Below are 23,198 nucleotides of genomic sequence, written 5' to 3' on the forward strand. Positions count from 1 at the left end.
CTTATTACATTCTGCTACATCCAAATATTGCCACAATTAACTCCACCTAGTTTTCGATTGTAGAAACTTTAAAGGCAACCAGAAACGAACCGCAACTAACATCTAGTTGTTCGTGGTACGTTTTTTATTTATTCGCGTTTTTATTGCGTTTAATCATGGCTAAACAGTGCAAAAATTGTGTGGGAACTTTTAATTAATGAATTACAACGTTAGAAAAATGTTAAAAAGAAAGAAAAGTGCGTGGGTCCGCGATTGGATAAAAAAACTAAATACTCTTGGTACCACTAATAATATATGTCGAGAACTATCTTTGAAAGATCAAAATGGCTACTTTTTGGCTACTTTAAGATTCTTAGCGACCGGTGTACATTTATTTCTGAGGTATTAGACGCGATTTACAGTGCCTAACCTAACCTACAAAACAGAGATAGGAAACAACCTCAGACTACTTCTATTCCTTCCAACAAAAGGAATTCATACAATCGGATTCTTCTAAAACATTGGTTCCCAAACTTTTTTGTTTCATATACCACTTTCAAAATATTGTTGGATCCGGTGGACTCCCTGCAACTACATTACTAACAATTTCCAAATATCGAAAGAAGTAAAGATTAGTTTTTGAACTTGAGTTGCAATCTGCCTTTTTTATATTCAAAAACTTTTAATATCCTCCTCTTTTAAATGTCACTATCAGCTCCTTTCGTTAATACTAAGCTCGAGTAGCTCCACTTCCGTTCCATCAAATGGATTTATCATCCATGGTGGTATTTCCATCGACAGAATATCTTCAAATCTAATTTCAAAATCATCATGTAGTGCAATCAAATGTTGAAGTTTCAAAACTATGAAAATTCGCATCGACCAATATTTTCCTTCATAACTTTCAATTTACAAAGAGGAGCAGGATCTTCACTTTCGAGAAACTCTAAAACTGAGACCAAAAGGGAATGGAATTTCTCACGCTCAACTTAGACCCCCCTCGAAGTCTTCAGAAGTCCTTTGGTTGTCCACCTGGACTACTTTGGGAATAACGGCTCTTGATCAATCAAAATTGTTAACAAATACACTCTATGTTTATATTAAATTAAGGCTGTCCTCCTGTAATTATATGTTGGAGTCATTAAATTGTTTGAACCAATCTTTCAGCTTTAAAATTGATCGGGTCTCCTTTTAAATCAGGATCTTCACTTTCGAGAAACTCTAAAACTGAGACCAAAAAGGAATGGAGTTTTTTTACGCTCAACTTAGACTCCCCTCGAAGTCTTCAGAAGTCCTTTGATTGTCCACCTGGACTACTTTGGGAATAACGGCTCTTGATCAATCAAAATTGTTAACAAATACACTCTATGTTTATATTAAATTAAGGCTGTCCTCCTGTAATTATATGTTGGAGTCATTAAATTGTTTGAACCAATCTTTCAGCTTTAAAATTGATCGGGTCTCCTTTTAAATCAGGATCTTCACTTTCGAGAAACTCTAAAACTGAGACCAAAAAGGAATGGAGTTTTTTTACGCTCAACTTAGACCCCCCTCGAAGTCTTCAGAAGACCTTGGGTTGTCCACCTGGACTACTTTGGGAATAACGGCTCTGAATCAATCAAAATTGTTAACAAATACACTCTATGTTTATATTAAATTAAGGCTGTCCTCCTGTAATTATATGTTGGAGTCATTAAATTGTTTGAACCAATCTTTCAGCTTTAAAATTGATCGGGTCTCCTTTTAAATCAGGATCTTCACTTTCGAGAAACTCTAAAACTGAGACCAAAAAGGAATGGAGTTTTTTTACGCTCAACTTAGACTCCCCTCGAAGTCTTCAGAAGTCCTTTGGTTGTCCACCTGGACTACTTTGGGAATAACGGCTCTTGATCAATCAAAATTGTTAACAAATACACTCTATGTTTATATTAAATTAAGGCTGTCCTCCTGTAATTATATGTTGGAGTCATTAAATTGTTTGAACCAATCTTTCAGCTTTAAAATTGATCGGGTCTCCTTTTAAATCAGGATCTTCACTTTCGAGAAACTCTAAAACTGAGACCAAAAAGGAATGGAGTTTTTTTACGCTCAACTTAGACCCCCCTCGAAGTCTTCAGAAGACCTTGGGTTGTCCACCTGGACTACTTTGGGAATAACGGCTCTGAATCAATCAAAATTGTTAACAATTTTTCTAAAAGAAACAAAAATCTTGGAATTGTACAAGAAAGATCGTTGTGGCGTTTGAATTTTTTGCCACTTTCTTCATATTTAGGTAGTGTATAATAATAAAAAAAATATCTGAATATTTTCATTCGAATAATCCATCTTGTACGACTATGAATGAAACATTATATTAAATTATCAACGTCCTTATTAGAGAATTGCTTCGGTAGATTGATAAATTACACCTATTTCGATACAGTAGGTACACCCTTTTCATATGATTGAGGATGATGAACCACGTGCCTATTATTTGTTGATAAATTTGAATGATTTAACGTATATTATAATTAATTATTTATCAATATTGAATTAACAGTTATATTGACTATATCTACACTCGTAGAAGCCAATAATTTATAGAATTCATGTCTGTAAAAGAACTTGAAATAAATAACCTTTAATAAAAAAAATGTTTTAGTATCTACTTTGACAATGACATTTAAGAAAACATCTGCGCGTCTGTATGATTATAATTTTCGTTTAAAACTTATTTTTCCATCAAATTACCATCATCGTATGATCAACAGTTTCTATTTGAAGTTATTCCGACTAAGGAAGACAGAATGGCATCGATTTCTCTATCCTCCGAGGTTCCAGAACGGTTCTGCGCATTCTCAAGCATGCGCAGTATTCATAAAGTGTCTCGAACGAGAGAGAAAATGAATATTGTCCGCACCATAATGTAGGGACGTTTTTACCCCATACCAACTCTCCATATAGGAGTATTACATATATGAGTTCAATCTAGGACAACGGATGTTGCTAGTGTTGACTTTTTTTTGGGTATTGGAAGATTTTATACAGCCATAAATCATCAAACTTCTTCATTTATATTGTTGGAGTTAGTCTAATTTTATGTACGAGAACGAAATTATCTAAGGACCATAAAAGAAACGAAAAACCAAAGAAAAAAAGGAGCACAGACTGATAATAGTATTGAGCGGCAGTTCAGACAATGGATTAATGTCAAACGGATCCGAATATTATTATTTTTCCTGGATTAATTTCATGCCAATAAAATGTTCGTTCAAACTGTAAAACGTTTTCATGAAATTGAAATTTACTCGAAAAATGTTCAAATTGATCTTTGTTCTAATCTATTTTTTGCTTATTATTTAGTTTGAACTTGATAATAATTAACAATAACATCCTTCGATTAAAAGAAACTTCAGAAAATTGGATTTGAATTAGTTGGTGATTAGTTTTGTTTCATTAAAATTTTGATACCAAAAATTGATATTTGTTCAGGATATTTTTTCGATAAAATTTGAATGGACCTTTTTTCTATTCACTATTTTTTTCTAAAATTAATTCAAATTGTTCTCTTTCGATATTACCAACACATTGACAACATAAATTGGATTTATATTCATTTGTTAGTTTTGGGATTATGATGTAAAATATTAAATAAATAGGTTTGAGTATATTATACAATATTAAACAATAAATAACCTCTCCTTAACCTAACTATTTTTCCAGACTATCATTAAAGAAAATAGATTTGGAAAACGTGTATTTATTAATTAGATATTGAATTTGTAATTGTATGTACATAGAAATCTGTAAATAATTCAGATTTCAGTTCTTCTTTATTATTATTTGAGGTTATAAAAAATGATATTCCAGTTAAGTAATATGATACGTATATATGTAAATATTACACATTTTACTTACTTCAATGATTTACCTATCAACACAAAATATATTTGCACGTAAATATTAACGCAAATTGTTTGATGTTTTAAAAAGAAATCAAGTACAAAGTTTCTACCAGGGGCGTTTGACATTTGACGAGCGCTGACCGCGCAGACAGAGCATGCGCAAAGGGAGCAAGGAGGAACGGATCCGTTTGACGTTTATCCACTCGTGTTCGGACCATAGAAATATTACAGATAGAGTAGGCATGATATAGTCGCCCGTGCAAGAATAATTTTTTACATAAAACCGCATTGTGAATTATGAATCAAATAATACCTCAAAAGTATATTAATGAATATATTTGATTTTAAATTAATTCTACATAGAATCTGTTTGTTAAAAATTACAAAAAAAATGACTAAATTTCAATAACTTCTTCCTGATTTACGTTATTTGGTACTTGTATAAAACTTTGAATGATTAATTCCTCTGAAACGGTATCCAAATCTTCGTCTTGATAATTTTGTAACGATCTCTTGAACGATTTTATATAAGCCATTTTAAAATATTTATTCAACTTTCCTAACATGAACACCACCAAAATTGGGTGGCAAATCTCAACAACTTCTGGTAATAGTTCCAAAATCAACAAAATCGAATAAACATAAGGTGTAGAAACTTTATACAACATATTAAAACATAATAAAGGTAAAAAAGAATAAATAATTATATTCGAAACGGTTAGAGAATATTCTATCTCCTTAGATTCGCTTCTTAAAGTTATTCTAGTTTTTAAAATATTAAGTACGGTTAGTACAACGGCGTATATTATATAAAATATCGTGAAAGTAGCAACTCTGGCTATATGTTCAACTTCAGAATAAATAAACGCTATAATCCATTCTATAAAAAAAATTCCGTATATACCGATAATACCGAACTTATAACATTTATCGAAAGTCTTCATGATACGTAATTTCGATCCGGTAAAAAACCAATCAATCGCCATTACGAAAGCGAACGTAGTATAAAGAGTTAACAGAGTGCTCTGGGTCTGCAATATGACAATTGACGTTTCCTCGTGCGCCGAAAATAAATGACAAATAATATAAAATAGAGGAGAACATAGATAATAGATTATGTTCAGTATACTGAGGTTAAGAATGTACATGTTGCTTCTAATAGATCTCAATTTTTCGAATCTGAGTATAACTATCGCGAGGAAAGCGTTTGTTATTATGACAGTTAATACTAAAATTAGTTTTAATATGTTGATTGTTATTAAATAATAGGATACAATGCTGATGGTTTTCGGGTATGTTCCGTTTAAAACGTCGTTTGGTACGGCGGCGAAAGGATCGCTTTCGTATTCTGTCTCGTTGATGAAGTTTAAAGTCGAAGACAACATCATTGAAAGGAATATTTTCCTGTAACATACAAATTATAATAAGTGAGATGGTTTTTGATCTCGTACATTTTGTTAATTAAGCGGGACTGAATGTAAATATTGCTAAAATAAAGTTTATGTCTAACGAAACCAAAATATGCTGTTAAGGTTTTGAATTCTGTAAATGTTCGCGGAACCATCAAAGTATATAATATATGAAAAAACTGATTAATCTGCAATAATTTTTCTTTCCTTTCGTACTCTCTCTAACGGTTTAAAAAAAATTAAACGTTCAAGTCAGTTTTTAGGTTATTAGTTAGCCAACTTCACACTATGAATAGAGCAAACTTCACATAATAAATTAAATCGTTTTTATATAAAAATTGATTAATCTCTAATAATTTTTCTTCCCTTTCGTACTCTCCCTAACGATTTTGAAAAAAAAAATAAAACGTCCATGTCAGTTTTTACGTTATTAGGTAGCCAACTTCACACGATAAACGGAGCCAACTTCACACAATAAACGGAGCCAACTTCACATAATGAATTAAAATTGGTTTTACATAAAAATTGATTACTCTCTATTAAGTTCTCATGTTTCTCTTGCTCTCTCTAGCGATCAGCATTAACGAATTTTTAAAATAATAAAATCAGATCATTGCTATCAACTGTTGAAACCACAGAACTATCTAATTGTACGACTGGTTGCATACACTTCACTAATAATGTTTGTTGTCTATTAATGTATTAAACGGTTGTCCACATTTACAAAGCACAAATTTTACATATTATATGCATTTTCCTTTCAAGTATTTGCATATATCCTTAATACTTAGCATATTGTGCATAATTGAACAATGTATGAAACACGTAGAGCTGTCAGGCGTTTCAACACAGTTAAATTTATCGCAGTTTTCATGAAACCAATCTTAAAACAGGCACGAAACTGGTTCAGAGAAAATATACGGGTATTTTCATTCTGAAATTCAAAAATAAGTCGTTTTAAACCCTTAAACCTGAGCTCTGTTAATTATAGGGTATAGACCAATTTGTGTCGGCTTCTATTTTGTACTTTTGAAGAGATAACATCGATTTGTGTTTTACTATGTTATGTTGAAGTATTTCATTAAGTTTTGTTTGTAAAATGTTTAGTTCTGCGTCAGTATGAGAGAGTGTAGTTAAAATAGTAATTATATTTTTTTATATTCATTGGAATAGTATGAATTCGTGGCAAATTCAATTCACCAGATGAATCAACACATTCGTAGATAATTGAAGTAATTGAAACTAATATCCGCAATAAACATTTTTACATATATATTGATGAGGTATCGACGTATTGAACATCGTTGGAAAAAGTGTATGGAGTTAAAAGGAGATTAAATTGAAAAATTAGTGTTAGTGAAAAATAGTGGTTAGTGAAAGTGGTAGTGTACAATGATATTTAATCACTATGTGATGTAATCGAAACTGTGTGAAAATAAGTAGCAAACATCTAAATCGATATTACGCGATTTGAAGCCCCGGTCGCAGTCAATCAGTAAAGTTAAGCTTACCAACAGTTATTTAGTTACCAATAGTGAACCTCCGCAATGCGATCTATGCAAGACACAACTTACTGTAAAACACCTGCTCAAAATATCAACAATCAGGATAAAACAACAACTTTAATAATTCTATAAAACAAACCCACGGAAAAAATTGTAATATCCAATTATTTTTTCAATATTTAAACATATTAACACAAATATAAACCATTTTTAATTTCTGTCCTTAATTATCCCCGTGGGAGATGCGATTTACTAGCAAAATAGAACAAAAAAAATACGTGAAATGATCCAAAGATAACTGATTTTTGATTTTAGTATTACTATCAGTTAAATATGAAAATAAATACATCAATCGACAGTCTGTATTAAAATTATGTTTACAATTTCATGTTATTGGAACTGAACGTATAAATAAAATTTTTTATCACAAGAAAAATTCGCGTTCTGGGGCGGTAAATATATGCTACTAATTTTTCTCTTAAAATTCTAATTTGTCGCAATAAAAACAAACATACTTGTCAGTTTTGTGTCTTCTTAGGCCTAACCTCACTTTAACCACTTCGCTATTTCGATTTGTTCTGATTAAAACAGATCTGTACTGTTAGGTTCAAGGAACGTAACCTTTCTTTATCAATCGAACTTTAACTTGAATGCTAAATATTTGAATCATTGTAAATATATAAATATTTAATACCCAAAACTATTAGAAACTGAAATAATATTATTTAGATTGTTTAAATGTCTATTAATAGTTATTTATGCAACAAGTGAGTAAAATAATACTTTTTTTCACGAGTAGGACGGTTTAACGGCAATTCCTACGAGTGTGAAAAAGTTATTTTACTCACGAGTATCATACAAAAATGTTTCTACGGCGTAGACCTAAGAAAAATCGACAAAAGCTCTATCAATTTTTATTTTATTATAGTAATGTTAAAAGTACAACTGTCAGCATTATTAATTTGAAATTACATTACTATTAGTACTTGAATTGGCAACATTTAACGAGTTGGCCGCCACGACTGCGCTCACAGGACCATATCCTTTTCATGAAATTTTCCGTAACCAAATTGCAAAGCGGCTGCCCTATGTGCTCGATAGCCTCACGAATTCCATCTTTGAGGTCTTGCATCGATGCTGGACTGTTGGCGTAGACCTTATCTTTCACGTGGCCCCAAAGGAAAAGTCGCAAGGTGTTAAATCACAAGATCTCGGTGGCCTCATCGAGAGATAACACGGTCCGGAAATTTTTCCCGTAAAAGATCGATGGTTTCGTTGTTTGTGTGGCACGTAGTACCGTCTTGTTGAAAGTAAACGTTGTCCAAATCAATACCATCCAATTCCGGCCATAAAAAATCATTAATCATCTCTCGATAGCGCAATCCATTCACCGTAACTGTTGCTCCAGCCTCATTTTCGAAAAAGTAAGGTCCAATGATGATACCGCCAGACCATAAATAGCACCAAACAGTCTCGCGTTGAGGATGGAGAAGATTTTCAACAATAACTCTTGGGTTTTCCGAACCCCAGATTCGACAATTTTGTTTATTGACGTAACCAATCAGCAAAGACACGACGTTGTTGATGATCGGCCGGTTTGAGTTCTTGTGTTAACTGAACTTTATAAGTCTTAAGACCCAAGTCTTTATGCAAAATACGGTGTAATGACGTTTGTGGAATGGCTAATTCCAAAGAACGACGAGGAATAGACAAACCTGGGTTTTCTTCAACACTTTGGGCTACAGCAGCTATATTCTCAGTTGTTTTTGAGCGACGCGCGCGGGTTTCATTCTTCACATCACTAACTTGTCCCAACAGCTCAAATTTTTCCACCAATTTCTGTATTGCGGTCCGAGAAGGTGTTTCACGTCGACCCAAAAATGTTTTAGTTTTACGAACCGTCTCTGCCAAACTTTCACCATTTTTATAGTGAATTTTAATAATTTCAATGCGTTGTTGAAGCGTGTATCGTTCCATTTTCATTAATGACGTAGTTTCTACTTGTCAAATGTCAAAAAATGACAGCTTCAAATGTGACGTTTACCGAAATAGCGGGCTGTTCAAAATAACATAAAAACCCTTTATTAGTACTAATTAGATTGTTAGTAGGATACATTTTGTTATTGATTCGTCTAGATAACCCTCCGCAAGTGTGTTGGATTTCCACCCACCGTGCTTTTTTAGTTGAATCAGAAATCCACTAATACAGACGCCGAAGAGCGTCGAAATATATGCCCAGTGTAGTTTTTTGGATTAAGTAAATTCAAATTTTTCAAAAGGTATCGATACCTACAACTTGAATTTTGCATTTTCCATTTCCGTACTACAAAAAGAAATGATCTGTTTTGACATTTGTCTCCGTCGTTATTTACCATAATAAGTCGACTAAACCGTTGAAGACTTCCACATTTTGGATTTAGTTTCAAAGTAAGCTAGTAACACTCTTTCTGCGAAGGTGTTTATGCCTTTTTTTAGTACGCCGATTGAACAACATCTTTTGGTGTACAGTTTACACTTTCACTTCACTATTACTCTCCATCACTAATAGTGATACTGCACTCCTTTTAACTAGACACAAAACGGAGTTTCTTGAACTAATATCAAGAAAAAAAAGTTTATCGAAGAAACGAAGCAAATGAATGAAAAAAAAACTTGAATATTATAACGGACGTAGAAAAATATATTAAAAAACCGTTCAGCAATCGAACAGAAATTAATTATTTGATAATTATAGTTTTCAAAACCTAATAAACAACATAATAAAATTCAAGGTGTTAAATTTCGACATAAAGAGAAAATTTTTATTCAGACGCCAGAGTCTGCTCGGCTAACGAGCTCAATAAAAGTGGTGGGATATACTAACAGTGATAAGCCACGAAGAAGAGTTTAAAACGAACAAACATCAACCTCACAAAGCCACAAACAGGTGGAGCTAATTTAAACGTGTTAAAGAAAGGTTATCGATAACTATCGACTTACTCAGACAATTACACTAAATATCATCAAAAAAAATGAATATTAACGCATCACAATGAGCTTTACTGAAAAACGATTCGATTCAAACTGTTTAATTAAATTATTTTGTTATCGTTTTCATAACAACAAGATTACAAAATACTTGTGATAAATATGGCCAGTAAATTGTTTGTAAACAAATCAATATTTTTTTGGAATCTAGTAAAAGATAAAATGCAATTGTGTGAAACGTCCTCGTCGTATACTTAAGCAATAATAATAACTGTTTCTTGGGGTTTTTCTATTGATTCATTTTCTCGAACAACTCAAAAACGTATCTCAATAGTCGGTGGAACTTGTACCCAAATCGTTACTTTGATATAGTATCCATTTAACAAGCTTAACATCAATATTCATCAATTTTATAAATACGACTAGTAATTTTATTTAAAACTGCCTCGTACGCAAATACATCCTACTTTCTAAACATAGGATGTAAATCCGCTGAAACGGGTAGGATGAATTTATCGCTTGGTAGAAATTCAACAGCCAGGGAACACAAGTGGGGTCAATAGGTTCCAAAAAGGTGAAAAGCCCTAGGTTAAGAACTTATTCTAACCCAAATTTACGAAATAATTCATGCGGATTGTCGTTTAGGAATATTTGAGGTTTATTAATAAATTTTCAACAGCTTCAACGTCGCATTTTGTTTTGATATTTCATTACAAGAGCTCCAGTCCTATTAGTATCTTTTTTCTGATAAGTGAAACTCCGCTAATTGATGTATAAGGTTTCAAAGGAATGTTCGTTAGTGAATATAAGAAACATTTTTCAACACAACGTCTTTGTAATAACGAGAAAAATGATTTTAATTAATATTGTACACGGATTCAATAGAAATACTGCCTTTTCAATCGTTCAATCGAGTATTGATGATTTACTTTCATACATTTTTTCACTATCCCCAGCCAATTGCAACTTTATTCATTTATAATGGTCCTTTAAAATCGGCTGTTGTACCAGAAAACATCGATGATGTACGTAAAGTAAAATCGCAAGATTTCCATGTGAATAATCGTGAAATTGAGGCTCACTTGGACATTACTTCCACTCCCATACATTCATTATTGTATGAAGATTTGTTCCCGTTGGAAACCTTCTTTTGGTCGAGTTCTTGGTAAATTTACTGAATCTGGTGAACCAATACCACTGAACTCCTGGCAAGGCATCTTTTTTGTATAGCATGAAGGGTGCAAATAATGCCCTGATGGGGTGGAGTTTGATCGAATCCTCTCCTGTCGTTAATGATCTCCAAAACCTCCTTTTGGTCCGATTCTTCGTAGATTTACTGAATCTCTAAACCATAACCTCCTTTTAGTCGAGTTCTTGGTAAATTTACTGAATCTGGTGAACCAATACCACTGAACTCCTGGCAAGGCATCTTTTTTGTATAGCATGAAGGGTGCAAATAATGCCCTGATGGGGTGGAGTTTGATCGAATCCTCTCCTGTCGTTAATGATCTCCAAAACCTCCTTTTGGTCCGATTCTTCGTAGATTTACTGAATCTCTAAACCATAACCTCCTTTTGGTCGAGTTCTTGGTAAATTTACTGAATCTGGTGAACCAATACCACTGAACTCCTGGCAAGGCATCTTTTTTGTATAGCATGAAGGGTGCGAATAATGCGCTGATGGGGTGGAGTTTGATCTTCAGCTCCAATCTGGGTCATCCACAATATCTTTCTGATTTATACTGAAGTATAATTCAAACCATCATCCCATGATACGAAGAGGCGCTGGCTTTTAGTTTATTTTGGTAAAATTTTTATCCCAAAATTTGAAGTTAAATAGTTCGTGACATCCAGTCGATAAATCCTGAGTGAATCTGCTGTATAATGAATTGGAATAATAATTTGAAATTCACATCGTCAACATCAAAGTTGTACATTTTGAAATGTGGAATTAACGTTATTAAAATGTTCAAATTTTCTCCTCTATTATATACATTTTGTATTTCATAGTTTAAAATTCATCTGGCAGTTTTCCTCCAACTTTTAAGCGTGAAAAAGCATAATACGACGCTATTTAACTTTCGAAAAGCTTCACTAGAGATTACATTAATGACCCTCTATGAAAAGTTTTCAAAGTTCATGTAGTTATTATTTCAACGTAATGAAATTTAAAATTATGAAAATACATAAGGCATTTCGATATTTAATTTATTTCAACTAAAATATTTTTAAAGAGGTAAAACATGTTATAATAAAGTAAAATTTTACTAAAGAAACATTTTTATTTATTAAACACTCTAAACTTCAACCTAAAACTTCTTCTTTTTTAAATTACGATAAATGACATATATGATCATCGACAAATAAAACTACCAGCAAATTTAAACACAAAATTAGAAATCATTAACAAATGCTAATTCGACTCAGAAGTATATCAGAAATTGATCTATTTTCATTATATTCTACTACTAAATAACATTAAATTTTGTTTTTGTTTTTGTTAACTATAATAATATGTGGTAATACCTCAAATTGATCCGTAAAAACTGGATATAATTACAAAGAACCAAAGAGAATTCCGATGTTACCACAGAAGATTAATTTCATTCCAGCCCTCCAATTTCGGCGACGTTAGTAATAAGGGATGAAGACAATTTGGATAATATGCGAGAAATCAGAAAACGCTTTCCAGGACCTTCGGAGTTTGCGGTTCAGCTTTCAATGAAATACGGAAAGTTTTGTCGAGCTGTTGAAATTTAGATTTATATATGAATAAATCATTTCTAAAATTCATTGGAATATGGTTACATAAAATACATGACGTCCTACTAATTTGAGGTTAATTTAAATCAATTTAAATATATAAAAAAACTTTGTAGATACAAATGGCTAAAAAATTTTATTACGGGGTGCTGGTAGAGTCCATCGACTTATTAAAGGTTATGGACAAGTGCAAGAGAGACAACTTAATAAGGATGGAGCTAAAGAGGACAAAATAAAAGGAATTTATATCTGGACCCTCAATTTTATTTCTTCTGATTACGGTTAATTACGATACTTCATCTTCCTAAAAGATTTTTAAGTTCTATTTTGGGATATTGATGATTATAGTGACGTTTTTGGCGATTTTTTGAGAAATATTTTGTTTTTTAACTTCAACTTTATGGTTTGAGGATGCTTCAATCTCGTTGTGCCTTATATGACTACAAAAAACAAAACACAGAATTAAAATCAAGATTTTTTTATATAAGTATGTTAACATCAGAAATAATTCTTTTTCTCCAAATGGAAATTAAACTTTTCCAATCATTGCATTCGAAAACGATGATTTCAAATCTTCTAAAGACTTTAAACTAACGGAATATACAGGGATTTGTGGAAAACACTTCACCGTGAAAGAGTTTTAAGTTAATATACTTGGAAATAGAGTTTTTCGATTTGCAATGTTAAGGATCGGAGAGAACTAACTACCTACTACCTAAACGATTTTATGTAAGTGGAATATCTCGAAAGAGAAGGATTTTTGCATTCCGTATTCCCACAAGAACAAAACCCATCAAAACCATCAACAGATTCATATAATGAAATTTGAATCCAAATGGAATCGTCTACAAATAAATCAACTCATCATAATCCAGCTCACACCGGGAAAGCTACGAAATTTCCGGCAAGTAAATAAAGAAAACATATTTTTTTCTAACGGGATTTATATCTTGATTGATGGAAATGTTCTCTATCACTCTCTTGCAGTGATTTATTACTTGGCATTGATCTCGTATCACATTGAAGTTCAGTAGCTGCTACCACAATTTAATTCAGATGGCGCTACTGGTCAGCGACTCTCGATCTGGCAGCAGGACTCCCAGCTTAATTGGCTTCAACTATCACTAACGTAACTAATTTGCAATAGGGTTGTTATTATGGACGTTGTGGACGAATGGAAATTACTTTCCCAATATAAAATGTCCTATGAACCTAATTAATTCTCAAAATTATTTCATCATCATCAATTTTTGTAATAAACTTTGTTTGTTATTCATTACATAAACATTGTTTGAAGAATATTAATCATTCCTTAAGGATTTTGAATACAATTGAAAGCACAGAATGAAAAACAACTTTTTTAATGACTTTTTATTAATTGAAGTCTTAATAGAGACGTTTTGAATGACTAGAATTCCCTTAAACTCTTCAGACACATTTTCAAAAGAGGAGACTTTCATATAGACGTTATTGATAATTGAAATCTTCTTAGACACTTTTTCCATTGAAAGAAATATTCGTAGATACTTTTTCAATATTTGGAACCTTTATTGTTACTTTATCAAACGCATAATCTTTCTAGACACGTTTTTTCATAACCGAAACATTTTGAAAAATTTTCAAATAATTTTTCAATGATTGGAACCTTTCTTAACATTTTTTTTAATAAGAGCAAACTTTTTTTAGATAGTTGCAACCTTTCTACACACTTTTTATTCAAATGGAAACTTTCTTGATTTTTTTTTAATTATAGAAACATTACTAACCTATTTTATAAAAACTGGAACCTTCCTATACATTTTTTTCAACAAACGAAACGGTTTTTTCGATTATTGGTACATTTTCAAGTAATTTTTTAATACTTGGAACCTTCCTAAACGCTGTTACAGACTTTGTATGCGAATAAAACCTTTCTGGGTACTGTTTTTAATAATAGAAACATGTCTAGCCCATTTTCTGAAAACTAAAACTTTCTTACAGGAATTGAGGCATTCGTTCAAACTTTTTATTTGAATTTATTTCCTTTCCAAGTTGTTTTCCACTAATTGCAGATTTCCTACAAACTTTTAAACTCAATGATACATTTTCAAGCGCTTATTTTGTTGCTTAAAAACATTCACACTCCATTTTTTGATATATTTCATAAAAGGAACCTTCTATACAATTTTTCAACTATTAGAAGGGAAATGGAAATTCTCTAGTTGGTATATTTTAAAATTGAAATGTTTCTAAACGCTGTTACAGACTTTGTATGCGAATAAAACCTTTCTGGGTACTGTTTTTAATAATTGAAACATGTCTAGTCCATTTTCTGAAAACTAAAACTTTCTTACAGGAATTGAGGCATTCGTTCAAACTTTTTATTAGAATTTATTTCCTTTCCAAGTTGTTTTCCACTAATTGCAGATTTCCTACAAACTTTTAAACTCAATGATACATTTTCAAGCGCTTATTTTGTTGCTTAAAAACATTCACACTCCATTTTTTGATATATTTCATAAAAGGAACCTTCTATACAATTTTTCAACTATTAGAAGGGAAATGGAAATTCTCTAGATGGTATATTTTAAAATTGAAATGTTTCTATACACTTTTTTTGATAATCGAAACTTTTCTGAACTATTTTTTGACAATTAAAGAATTTCCAAATGATTGAAAGCTTCTTGCAGACTTTTCATGTAAATTGAATCTTTCTAGACACTTTTTTGGATAATAGCTTTCCAATTTTTTAATTATTGTTGTCTTTCTAGACGCCGTTTTCGATAATTGATACTTTTCAAGGCATTTTTTAGTAATATAAATATTTCAACACCTTTTTTGAAAACTGAAACTTTCTCACAGGAATTGGGACCTTTATACAAACTTTTCAATTGGAAGGATCGCTACACTTCATTTTTTTACAATTGGAAGGTGCCAAGAACCTTTTTTTATTAATTATTGTTTTTCCAAGTTATTATTTGGTACTTGGAACTTTGTAGATACTTTTTGAATGCTTAGAATATTCCCAGATTTGAACTATCCCGAGACCTCCTTAGTAAACTTTCTTGGACACTTCGTTCAAGAAATGGAACCTTGCTAGACACTTTTTGAATAAATAATAATTCATGCTTGAATGTTTGGAGCTTTCATACAGACTGTTTAATTGAATGGAACCAACTACATTCCCAGTCCACTTTTTGAAAACAGGATCCTTCCTGAGACGTTTTCCATAAAAGGAACCTTCTTGGATACTTTTTTTTGATAAATAGAAGACTGATATCTGATAGACACTTTTTCGATCAGTGCTTCCTTTCCACGCAATTTTCCAAAACGCGTTTTTCGATCATTCTTACCTTTCCAAACTTTTTTTACTAATTAAAGGTTTCTTACAGACTTTTTAATCAAATGCAACCTTTATAATCAGTTTTTTTGATATATGAAACTTTTTGAAACCAGTATTAGACTCGCTAGAAACTTTCCTAGAGAATTTTGTTTGATAAACGCATTTTTTTGTCAATTTTTTGATAATTGGTACCTCTGCACAGACTTTTTTGAATAACTGTAATTTTTCCAAGACATTTTTTAGTAAATGTAAGCTTTTAATAAATGGAACATTCTTAGAGGCTCGAACTTTCCATTTTTTCCATGTAATCGAAGTATTTTTATTACAAATTTTTGTTTGTTGTTTGTTGAAAATTTCCAATATTTCTTAAACGGCCTATAAGATTACATAACCTCCAAAAATCAATATTAATAGAAATTGTACAAACCCCCTTTCGAGATTTCGGTTCCATAGTTAAAATTATCACTCTGCCACCTTTTTCAATAGCTCTAGCTCAAATATAGTTATACTCACAGTAGAATGTACAAGAATAATTGTTGTGGTTGATTTCATAACCTATAATTTGTTCAAAGGCTATTTTTTGAGATTCTTACCTTACCAACTTTTTAGAAAGTAAGGCATCGATAGTATTTTTTGTTATTTTATTTGTAATTATTTACCCAAGGCTTTAATTCACTGGGATTGACTGTTTTCCAAGTTCAAATGTCTATTTTATTTTCATATATGTTAACTAATCATAAATTTAAGCATTAAAACTTATTTTTTTCCAAAAATTTGAAATTATAATCAAATTATAACTATAACGTTCATGTTACAATATATTTGGCACAAATTCGATCTCAATATTCAAATAAGCCGATTTATATTCGATTCACCCTCGTAGAAAATAAGACTGAGATGATATTAAGTCTAGACAAATTCCAATTACTTAATCGGACTAAATATTCAAATAAATTACGTCGTTTTCTTTGTTCCTGGTTATTCGATTTATTTTCGAGAAATTCAGTTGAATGAAAGCTTCAAACTCACATTTCGTGAGTAATTCTACTAGATTTTTAAAATTTGATATTGTAGCGCTGCTGACTTGTCACTTTTGAGTCTAGATCGATATTTATCGAGCTCAAAATGTATATCAATCACCTCAAAATGTTCTACACCGTCATTAACCTTCAAAGTTATCACCTCTTAATACAGGTTATTTAAAGAATATGGTTAAGTTGGGTTAGATCATCGTCTTTAACCTTCAAATTTCAAGTTATTACCCCTTAATACAAGTTATTTAAAGAATATGGTTAGGTTAGGTTAGATCACCGACATTAACCTTCAAATTTCAAGTTATTACCCCTTAATACACGTTATTTAAAGAATATGGTTAGGTTAGGTTAGATCACCGACATTAACCTTCAAATTTCAAGTTATTACCCCTTAATACACGTTATTTAAAGAATATGGTTAGGTTAGGTTAGATCACCGACATTAACCTTCAAATTTCAAGTTATTACCCCTTAATACACGTTATTTAAAGAATACGGTTAGGTTCAGTTAGATCATCGTCTTTAACCTTCAAATTTCAAGTTATTACCCCTTAATACAAGTTATTTAAAGAATATGCTTAGGTTAGGTTAGATCACCGACATTAACCTTCAAATTTCAAGTTATTACCCCTTAATACACGTTATTTAAAGAATATGGTTAGGTTAGGTTAGATCACCGACATTAACCTTCAAATTTCAAGTTATTACCCCTTAATACACGTTATTTGAAGAATATGGTTAGGTTAGGTTAGATCACCGACATTAACCTTCAAATTTCAAGTTATTACCCCTTAATACACGTTATTTAAAGAATACGGTTAGGTTCAGTTAGATCATCGTCTTTAACCTTCAAATTTCAAGTTATTACCCCTTAATACAAGTTATTTAAAGAATATGGTTAGGTTAGGTTAGATCACCGTCATTAACCTTCAAATTTCAAGTTATTACCCCTTAATACAAGTTATTTAAAGAATATGGTTAGGTTAGGTTAGATCACCGTCATTAACCTTCAAATTTCAAGTTATTACCCCTTAATACACGTTATTTAAAGAATACGGTTAGGTTCAGTTAGATCACCGTCATTAACCTTCAAATTTCAAGTTATTACCCCTTAATACACGTTATTTAAAGAATATGGTTAGGTTAGGTTAGATCACCGACATTACCCTTCAAATTTCAAGTTATTACCCCTTAATACACGTTATTTAAAGAATACGGTTAGGTTCAGTTAGATCATCGTCTTTAACCTTCAAATTTCAAGTTATCACCCCTTAATACAAGTTATTTAAAGAATACGGTTAGGTTCAGTTAGATCATCGTCTTTAACCTTCAAATTTCAAGTTATTACCCCTTAATACACGTTATTTAAAGAATATGGTTAGGTTCAGTTAGATCATCGTCTTTAACCTTCAAATTTCAAGTTATTACCCCTTAATACAAGTTATTTAAAGAATATGGTTAGGTTAGGTTAGATCACCGTCATTAACCTTCAAATTTCAAGTTATTACCCCTTAATACACGTTATTTAAAGAATATGGTTAGGTTCAGTTAGATCATCGTCTTTAACCTTCAAATTTCAAGTTATTACCCCTTAATACACGTTATTTAAAGAATATGGTTAGGTTCAGTTAGATCATCGTCTTTAACCTTCAAATTTCAAGTTATTACCCCTTAATACACGTTATTTAAAGAATATGGTTAGGTTCAGTTAGATCATCGTCTTTAACCTTCAAATTTCAAGTTATTACCCCTTAATACAAGTTATTTAAAGAATATGGTTAGGTTAGGTTAGATCACCGACATTAACCTTCAAATTTCAAGTTATTACCCCTTAATACACGTTATTTAAAGAATATGATAAGGTTGGGCTAGATCACCGTCTTTAACATTCAAATTTCAAGTTATTACCCCTTAATACACGTTATTTAAAGAATACGGTTAGGTTCAGTTAGATCATCGTCTTTAACCTTCAAATTTCAAGTTATTACCCCTTAATACACGTTATTTAAAGAATACGGTTAGGTTCAGTTAGATCATCGTCTTTAACCTTCAAATTTCAAGTTATCACCCCTTAATACAAGTTATTTAAAGAATACGGTTAGGTTCAGTTAGATCATCGTCTTTAACCTTCAAATTTCAAGTTATTACCCCTTAATACACGTTATTTAAAGAATATGGTTAGGTTCAGTTAGATCATCGTCTTTAACCTTCAAATTTCAAGTTATTACCCCTTAATACAAGTTATTTAAAGAATATGGTTAGGTTAGGTTAGATCACCGTCATTAACCTTCAAATTTCAAGTTATTACCCCTTAATACACGTTATTTAAAGAATATGGTTAGGTTCAGTTAGATCATCGTCTTTAACCTTCAAATTTCAAGTTATTACCCCTTAATACACGTTATTTAAAGAATATGGTTAGGTTCAGTTAGATCATCGTCTTTAACCTTCAAATTTCAAGTTATTACCCCTTAATACACGTTATTTAAAGAATATGGTTAGGTTCAGTTAGATCATCGTCTTTAACCTTCAAATTTCAAGTTATTACCCCTTAATACAAGTTATTTAAAGAATATGGTTAGGTTAGGTTAGATCACCGACATTAACCTTCAAATTTCAAGTTATTACCCCTTAATACACGTTATTTAAAGAATATGATAAGGTTGGGCTAGATCACCGTCTTTAACATTCAAATTTCAAGTTATTACCCCTTAATACACGTTATTTAAAGAATACGGTTAGGTTCAGTTAGATCATCGTCTTTAACCTTCAAATTTCAAGTTATTACCCCTTAATACAAGTTATTTAAAGAATATGGTTAGGTTAGATTAGATCACCGTCATTAACCTTCAAATTTCAAGTTATTACCCCTTAATACAAGTTATTTAAAGAATATGGTTAGGTTAGGTTAGATCATCGTCTTTAACCTTCAAATTTCAAGTTATTACCTCTTAATACAGGTTATTTAAAGAATATGTCTTAAGGACGTCCACCGTGCATTTTCTAGAGCACTAGAAAGAGAACTGCTCATTGTGGTACCACATTATGAAGCGTTCAAGCTATTGATTGGAAGCTTCTTTGATATACAAGAATATGGTTCCAGTCGATTAGTTATACGAGGGTTGTTTTAAGTTTTTAGTTGATTTTCCATGACTTTCGACGTGGATTAAACCAAGAGGAATGTTCCTATCCACTCGCTTCGACTTTTGGTGATTAAGTACCATCTCGAACCAAGGTCTTTCGCTGATTTTCCGACTTCAATCGTGGTCGCACTTCTCAACAGCTTGAATTGCGTAAAGGTCGTCCAAAATTGGCTGTAGAACGGTCAGTTCTGAACGTACATCAGTATTTTTTTGCCCGAAGTATTCGAAAAAATCAGGGAAACCAATCGCAGAAGCCAATGCGAACTCTCATACATCAGTTCAAACAAACAAACATCTAAACGATACATCAGCCCTTGTTTGGTACCCAAAGATTTCTTCTTATTTGCGCAGATTGAAAATAAATTGCGATCATCATTTTACTACATCTGAAGAAGCGGTTGAAATATTTCGAAAAACAATATAAATATTCGTCTCAAAACTTAAGTAGCAACCCTCGAAGTTGAATCCTTGAATGATTGTCATCTAGTTGCTTATTAATTCTGAACTGATCTTCTGGTAGGATTCCGATAGGTTCTGCTTTCTTAGGTCGATTATATTGGATGGGTCAGTTATTATACAAAAATTTCGCTCTTCCTCAGCATTATCGTCTCTGATTCTTCTCATTGTTTCTCCAGAAATCAAACCATTACTTATATGATATAAGTTGCTATCTTTTGTCTGTTGTTTTCTAAAAACTTGAAGCTTCCTGACTACTTGTGGAGGCTTTCGCTGTGTATTCGTTCCGTTACCACCCCTTATGATTCCCAAAATAAGAGAATTGCAGAGGTAAAAACTATTATCGCTGGTATTATTGTCTGGTATTTATTCCTTCTCCCTTGTAGCATGAATCAGTGTCCCAGATCTTAATCATTCTTAACGTTCAAACACCAAATAGTATTATAGTTTGTTTACCCTATATTTTACCCTATCTACACATTGAATGTTCGTTGTACAGGCGATTTATAGCGTCATAACTTTTATTAGTTAGATAATTTTGAACTCCCAAATGACTTTTGTATGTTTTCGTGAAAGCTGCAGCTTATTCGCTAGGAGAGTTTTATTTCCACACGTTTATTAAGTGATAATGTGATTTTAAGGAGAAACTTGTTGTTAAATTTGTATGTTATTCTCAATAATTTGGTTTAATTAATGAGGGATGTTCGGGGAGGTTTTTATCCACGTAGACAAAACAAATTAATACTGGTTAGTAAACTTTCCAATTTCCACATATAGAGGACACCAAAAATTGCAGGTTTATATTTATCCCATATTTCAATTGACATCTTTCAAATGTTTTAGTTTGGTCAAACAATAAAAAAAGATTAAGTTGTGAATGGTATTATTTTCAGAAACACATTTAGAAACAAAGAAAAAAAAACAGAAAAAACAACCACCATTGCCTGGTATGTGGTGGGAAAAACACAGATAAATCTTACTGATCCAAAAGAAGCAGTTGCACCAAAAAACTTTGAAATACAAATCAAAATTATATAAGTTGCGGATTCATCCGGGACCAGGATTTTACGATGGCTCAGATTTGGACCAAGTACGTACAACCGAAGCTTGGAAGCCGTTATTGGCCCAGACTTGGTGGGACTCTGGATTGATAACAATGTCCATCGCTTGGTTTGCAAGCCTCGACCAAGCCTGGTTGCCTAGACAAACCCAAGACTGATCTTCATCCCGTTATTACTTTTAATGTCAAGATAACTATTATGGATAAGATATTAGAGCAAAACTGAGTCCAGCCAGGCTTGGAAAAATTATCGGTTTGCCAAGGCCGGGTTTCCCAGCGTTGGCACAAGTTAAGCCCCGTCGCTCAATTCTGGAGGTTGGGCAAACAAACAACAAAGCAAAATAAAGAGAAATCATAACTGAAACTCATCATTATTATTTGTTACAGACGCTGCTTTACCATGAAGTTACTAGAAGATTATTGGAAGATATAAAGATAGAGCTGGTTGAAACAGGTTAGTCATTTCTCATTTCATTTAAGTAAACTATTGACTATTAATCTTTACTTTAACATTAATGATTCTAATTAACTTTGTAAACAACTTTCATCGGCCTACACAGCAATAAAACAAAATTTTTTTCTTAATAACAGAAGCTTGCGACGAGAAAACACTCATCGGTTTGTAAATCGAGATGTTTTGATCCATTTTACCAACTGGTCTGGCATGGATGAGGCCCAAGGTGTAAGAATAATGCAGACCAATGATTTCTATATTGTTTGAGCTGGCACAGTTATATTTATATGATTAATAACCTCTATAACTTTTTAAATCAAAGATTTTCTTCTAATGTGCCAGCTACTCGTCCAAGTATTGACTTGCTCTAACTCTTCTTGGCGGATTCGTCTTTCAAGACGAATTAAGTCCAGCAAGATCACATCAAAAAGAAACTTCGAGGTCAACGCCTGAAGAAGGTGTCGATGCGTTCAAACCAAATTTATTGGAGGTACTGCAATCGGATTGGAAATAAAGCTTCGACATCTCAGATCTTAAGTAGCAGACAGCATCTAATAGAAAACATTCTTTCACTATTGGAGGCTGAAGGATGAATATTAAGATACAAGTTGTTTAAGTTAATATTAGAGTCTGTGATGCCGGGAATTCTTGTCTTCTAGTGCTTTCTATAGTTGATCTGTAAGTCATTTCTCTTCATTCTACTGTGGAATTTCCTCCAATAATAGACTTAAATCTTCTAGAAATATTTTTTGATAATTTTGATAACACTATTAACAAGGACTAAGCAGTGTGATGGCTTTCCACGCTTGGTTTTAGTCTGAAGGTTGCATTAAATAGGAAACTAATTTCACTATCGCTTTTCTTAGTAGTTGTTTAAAAATTTGCCTGTTATGAGATAACCAATTGCTTGTTTTGGGTTATTGTCTGCCTTCCACAGAGAGTAGTCATTCAGTAATTTTTTTTCATTTCAGCCTCGTAATTGAAATTATTTTGTATACTTAATACCTAGCAATAAATCATCGCTTTGACAAAATAATTCGATATTGAAGTAAAAACTTTCCTTAAAAACCCTAAAATAAATTTTCAATTAGACAAAGTATCCCGAATTTAAGTAATCCATCATACCTTATGGATGTATATTTGGAAATTGATTAATCTTCAGAAATTCGAATACATTTGTGGAATATGCGGGGTTGTTTTATTAAATGTATCATCAGACTAAC

General features: G+C 32.0%; 2 protein-coding genes across 6 annotated transcripts in view; one reads left to right on the forward strand and one right to left on the reverse strand.

Annotated features, from left to right (window-relative positions):
* Positions 1–23,198, forward strand: part of LOC130896269 (somatostatin receptor type 2-like) — a 216,293-nt gene that overhangs the window by 172,139 nt on the left and 20,956 nt on the right. For 2 of the 4 annotated variants that reach the window (XM_057804250.1, XM_057804247.1), the window contains exon 3: positions 21,909–21,975. The gene's annotated coding sequence lies outside the window, so the exon portion shown is untranslated. Of the gene's footprint in view, positions 1–21,158; positions 21,552–21,908; positions 21,976–23,198 lie in introns of those variants that run through there. The other 2 variants (XM_057804249.1, XM_057804248.1) reach the window with 2 other exon arrangements.
* LOC130896271 (uncharacterized) lies at positions 4,184–9,842 on the reverse strand. 2 transcript variants are annotated; one of them, XM_057804251.1, is made up of 2 exons: positions 9,757–9,842; positions 4,184–5,267 (listed from the first exon to the last, which is right to left on the reverse strand). In XM_057804251.1, exon 2 carries the CDS (start codon positions 5,249–5,251, stop codon positions 4,259–4,261), a length of 993 nt encoding a protein of 330 aa, XP_057660234.1. In that variant the 5' UTR covers positions 5,252–5,267; positions 9,757–9,842; the 3' UTR covers positions 4,184–4,258. The 2 variants fall into 2 exon arrangements, with proteins under 2 accessions (XP_057660234.1, XP_057660236.1); XM_057804253.1 differs by lacking the exon at positions 9,757–9,842 and adding an exon at positions 7,293–7,476.

This window comes from Diorhabda carinulata, chromosome 7, assembly GCF_026250575.1.
Source record: "Diorhabda carinulata isolate Delta chromosome 7, icDioCari1.1, whole genome shotgun sequence".
NCBI classification, from domain to species: domain Eukaryota; kingdom Metazoa; phylum Arthropoda; class Insecta; order Coleoptera; family Chrysomelidae; genus Diorhabda; species Diorhabda carinulata.

What these genes read in the sequence shown, in the direction of transcription:
- LOC130896271 (XM_057804251.1), bottom strand. Translation starts at nt 5,251, where the DNA reads ATGATGTTGTCTTCGACTTTAAACTTCATCAACGAGACAGAATACGAA.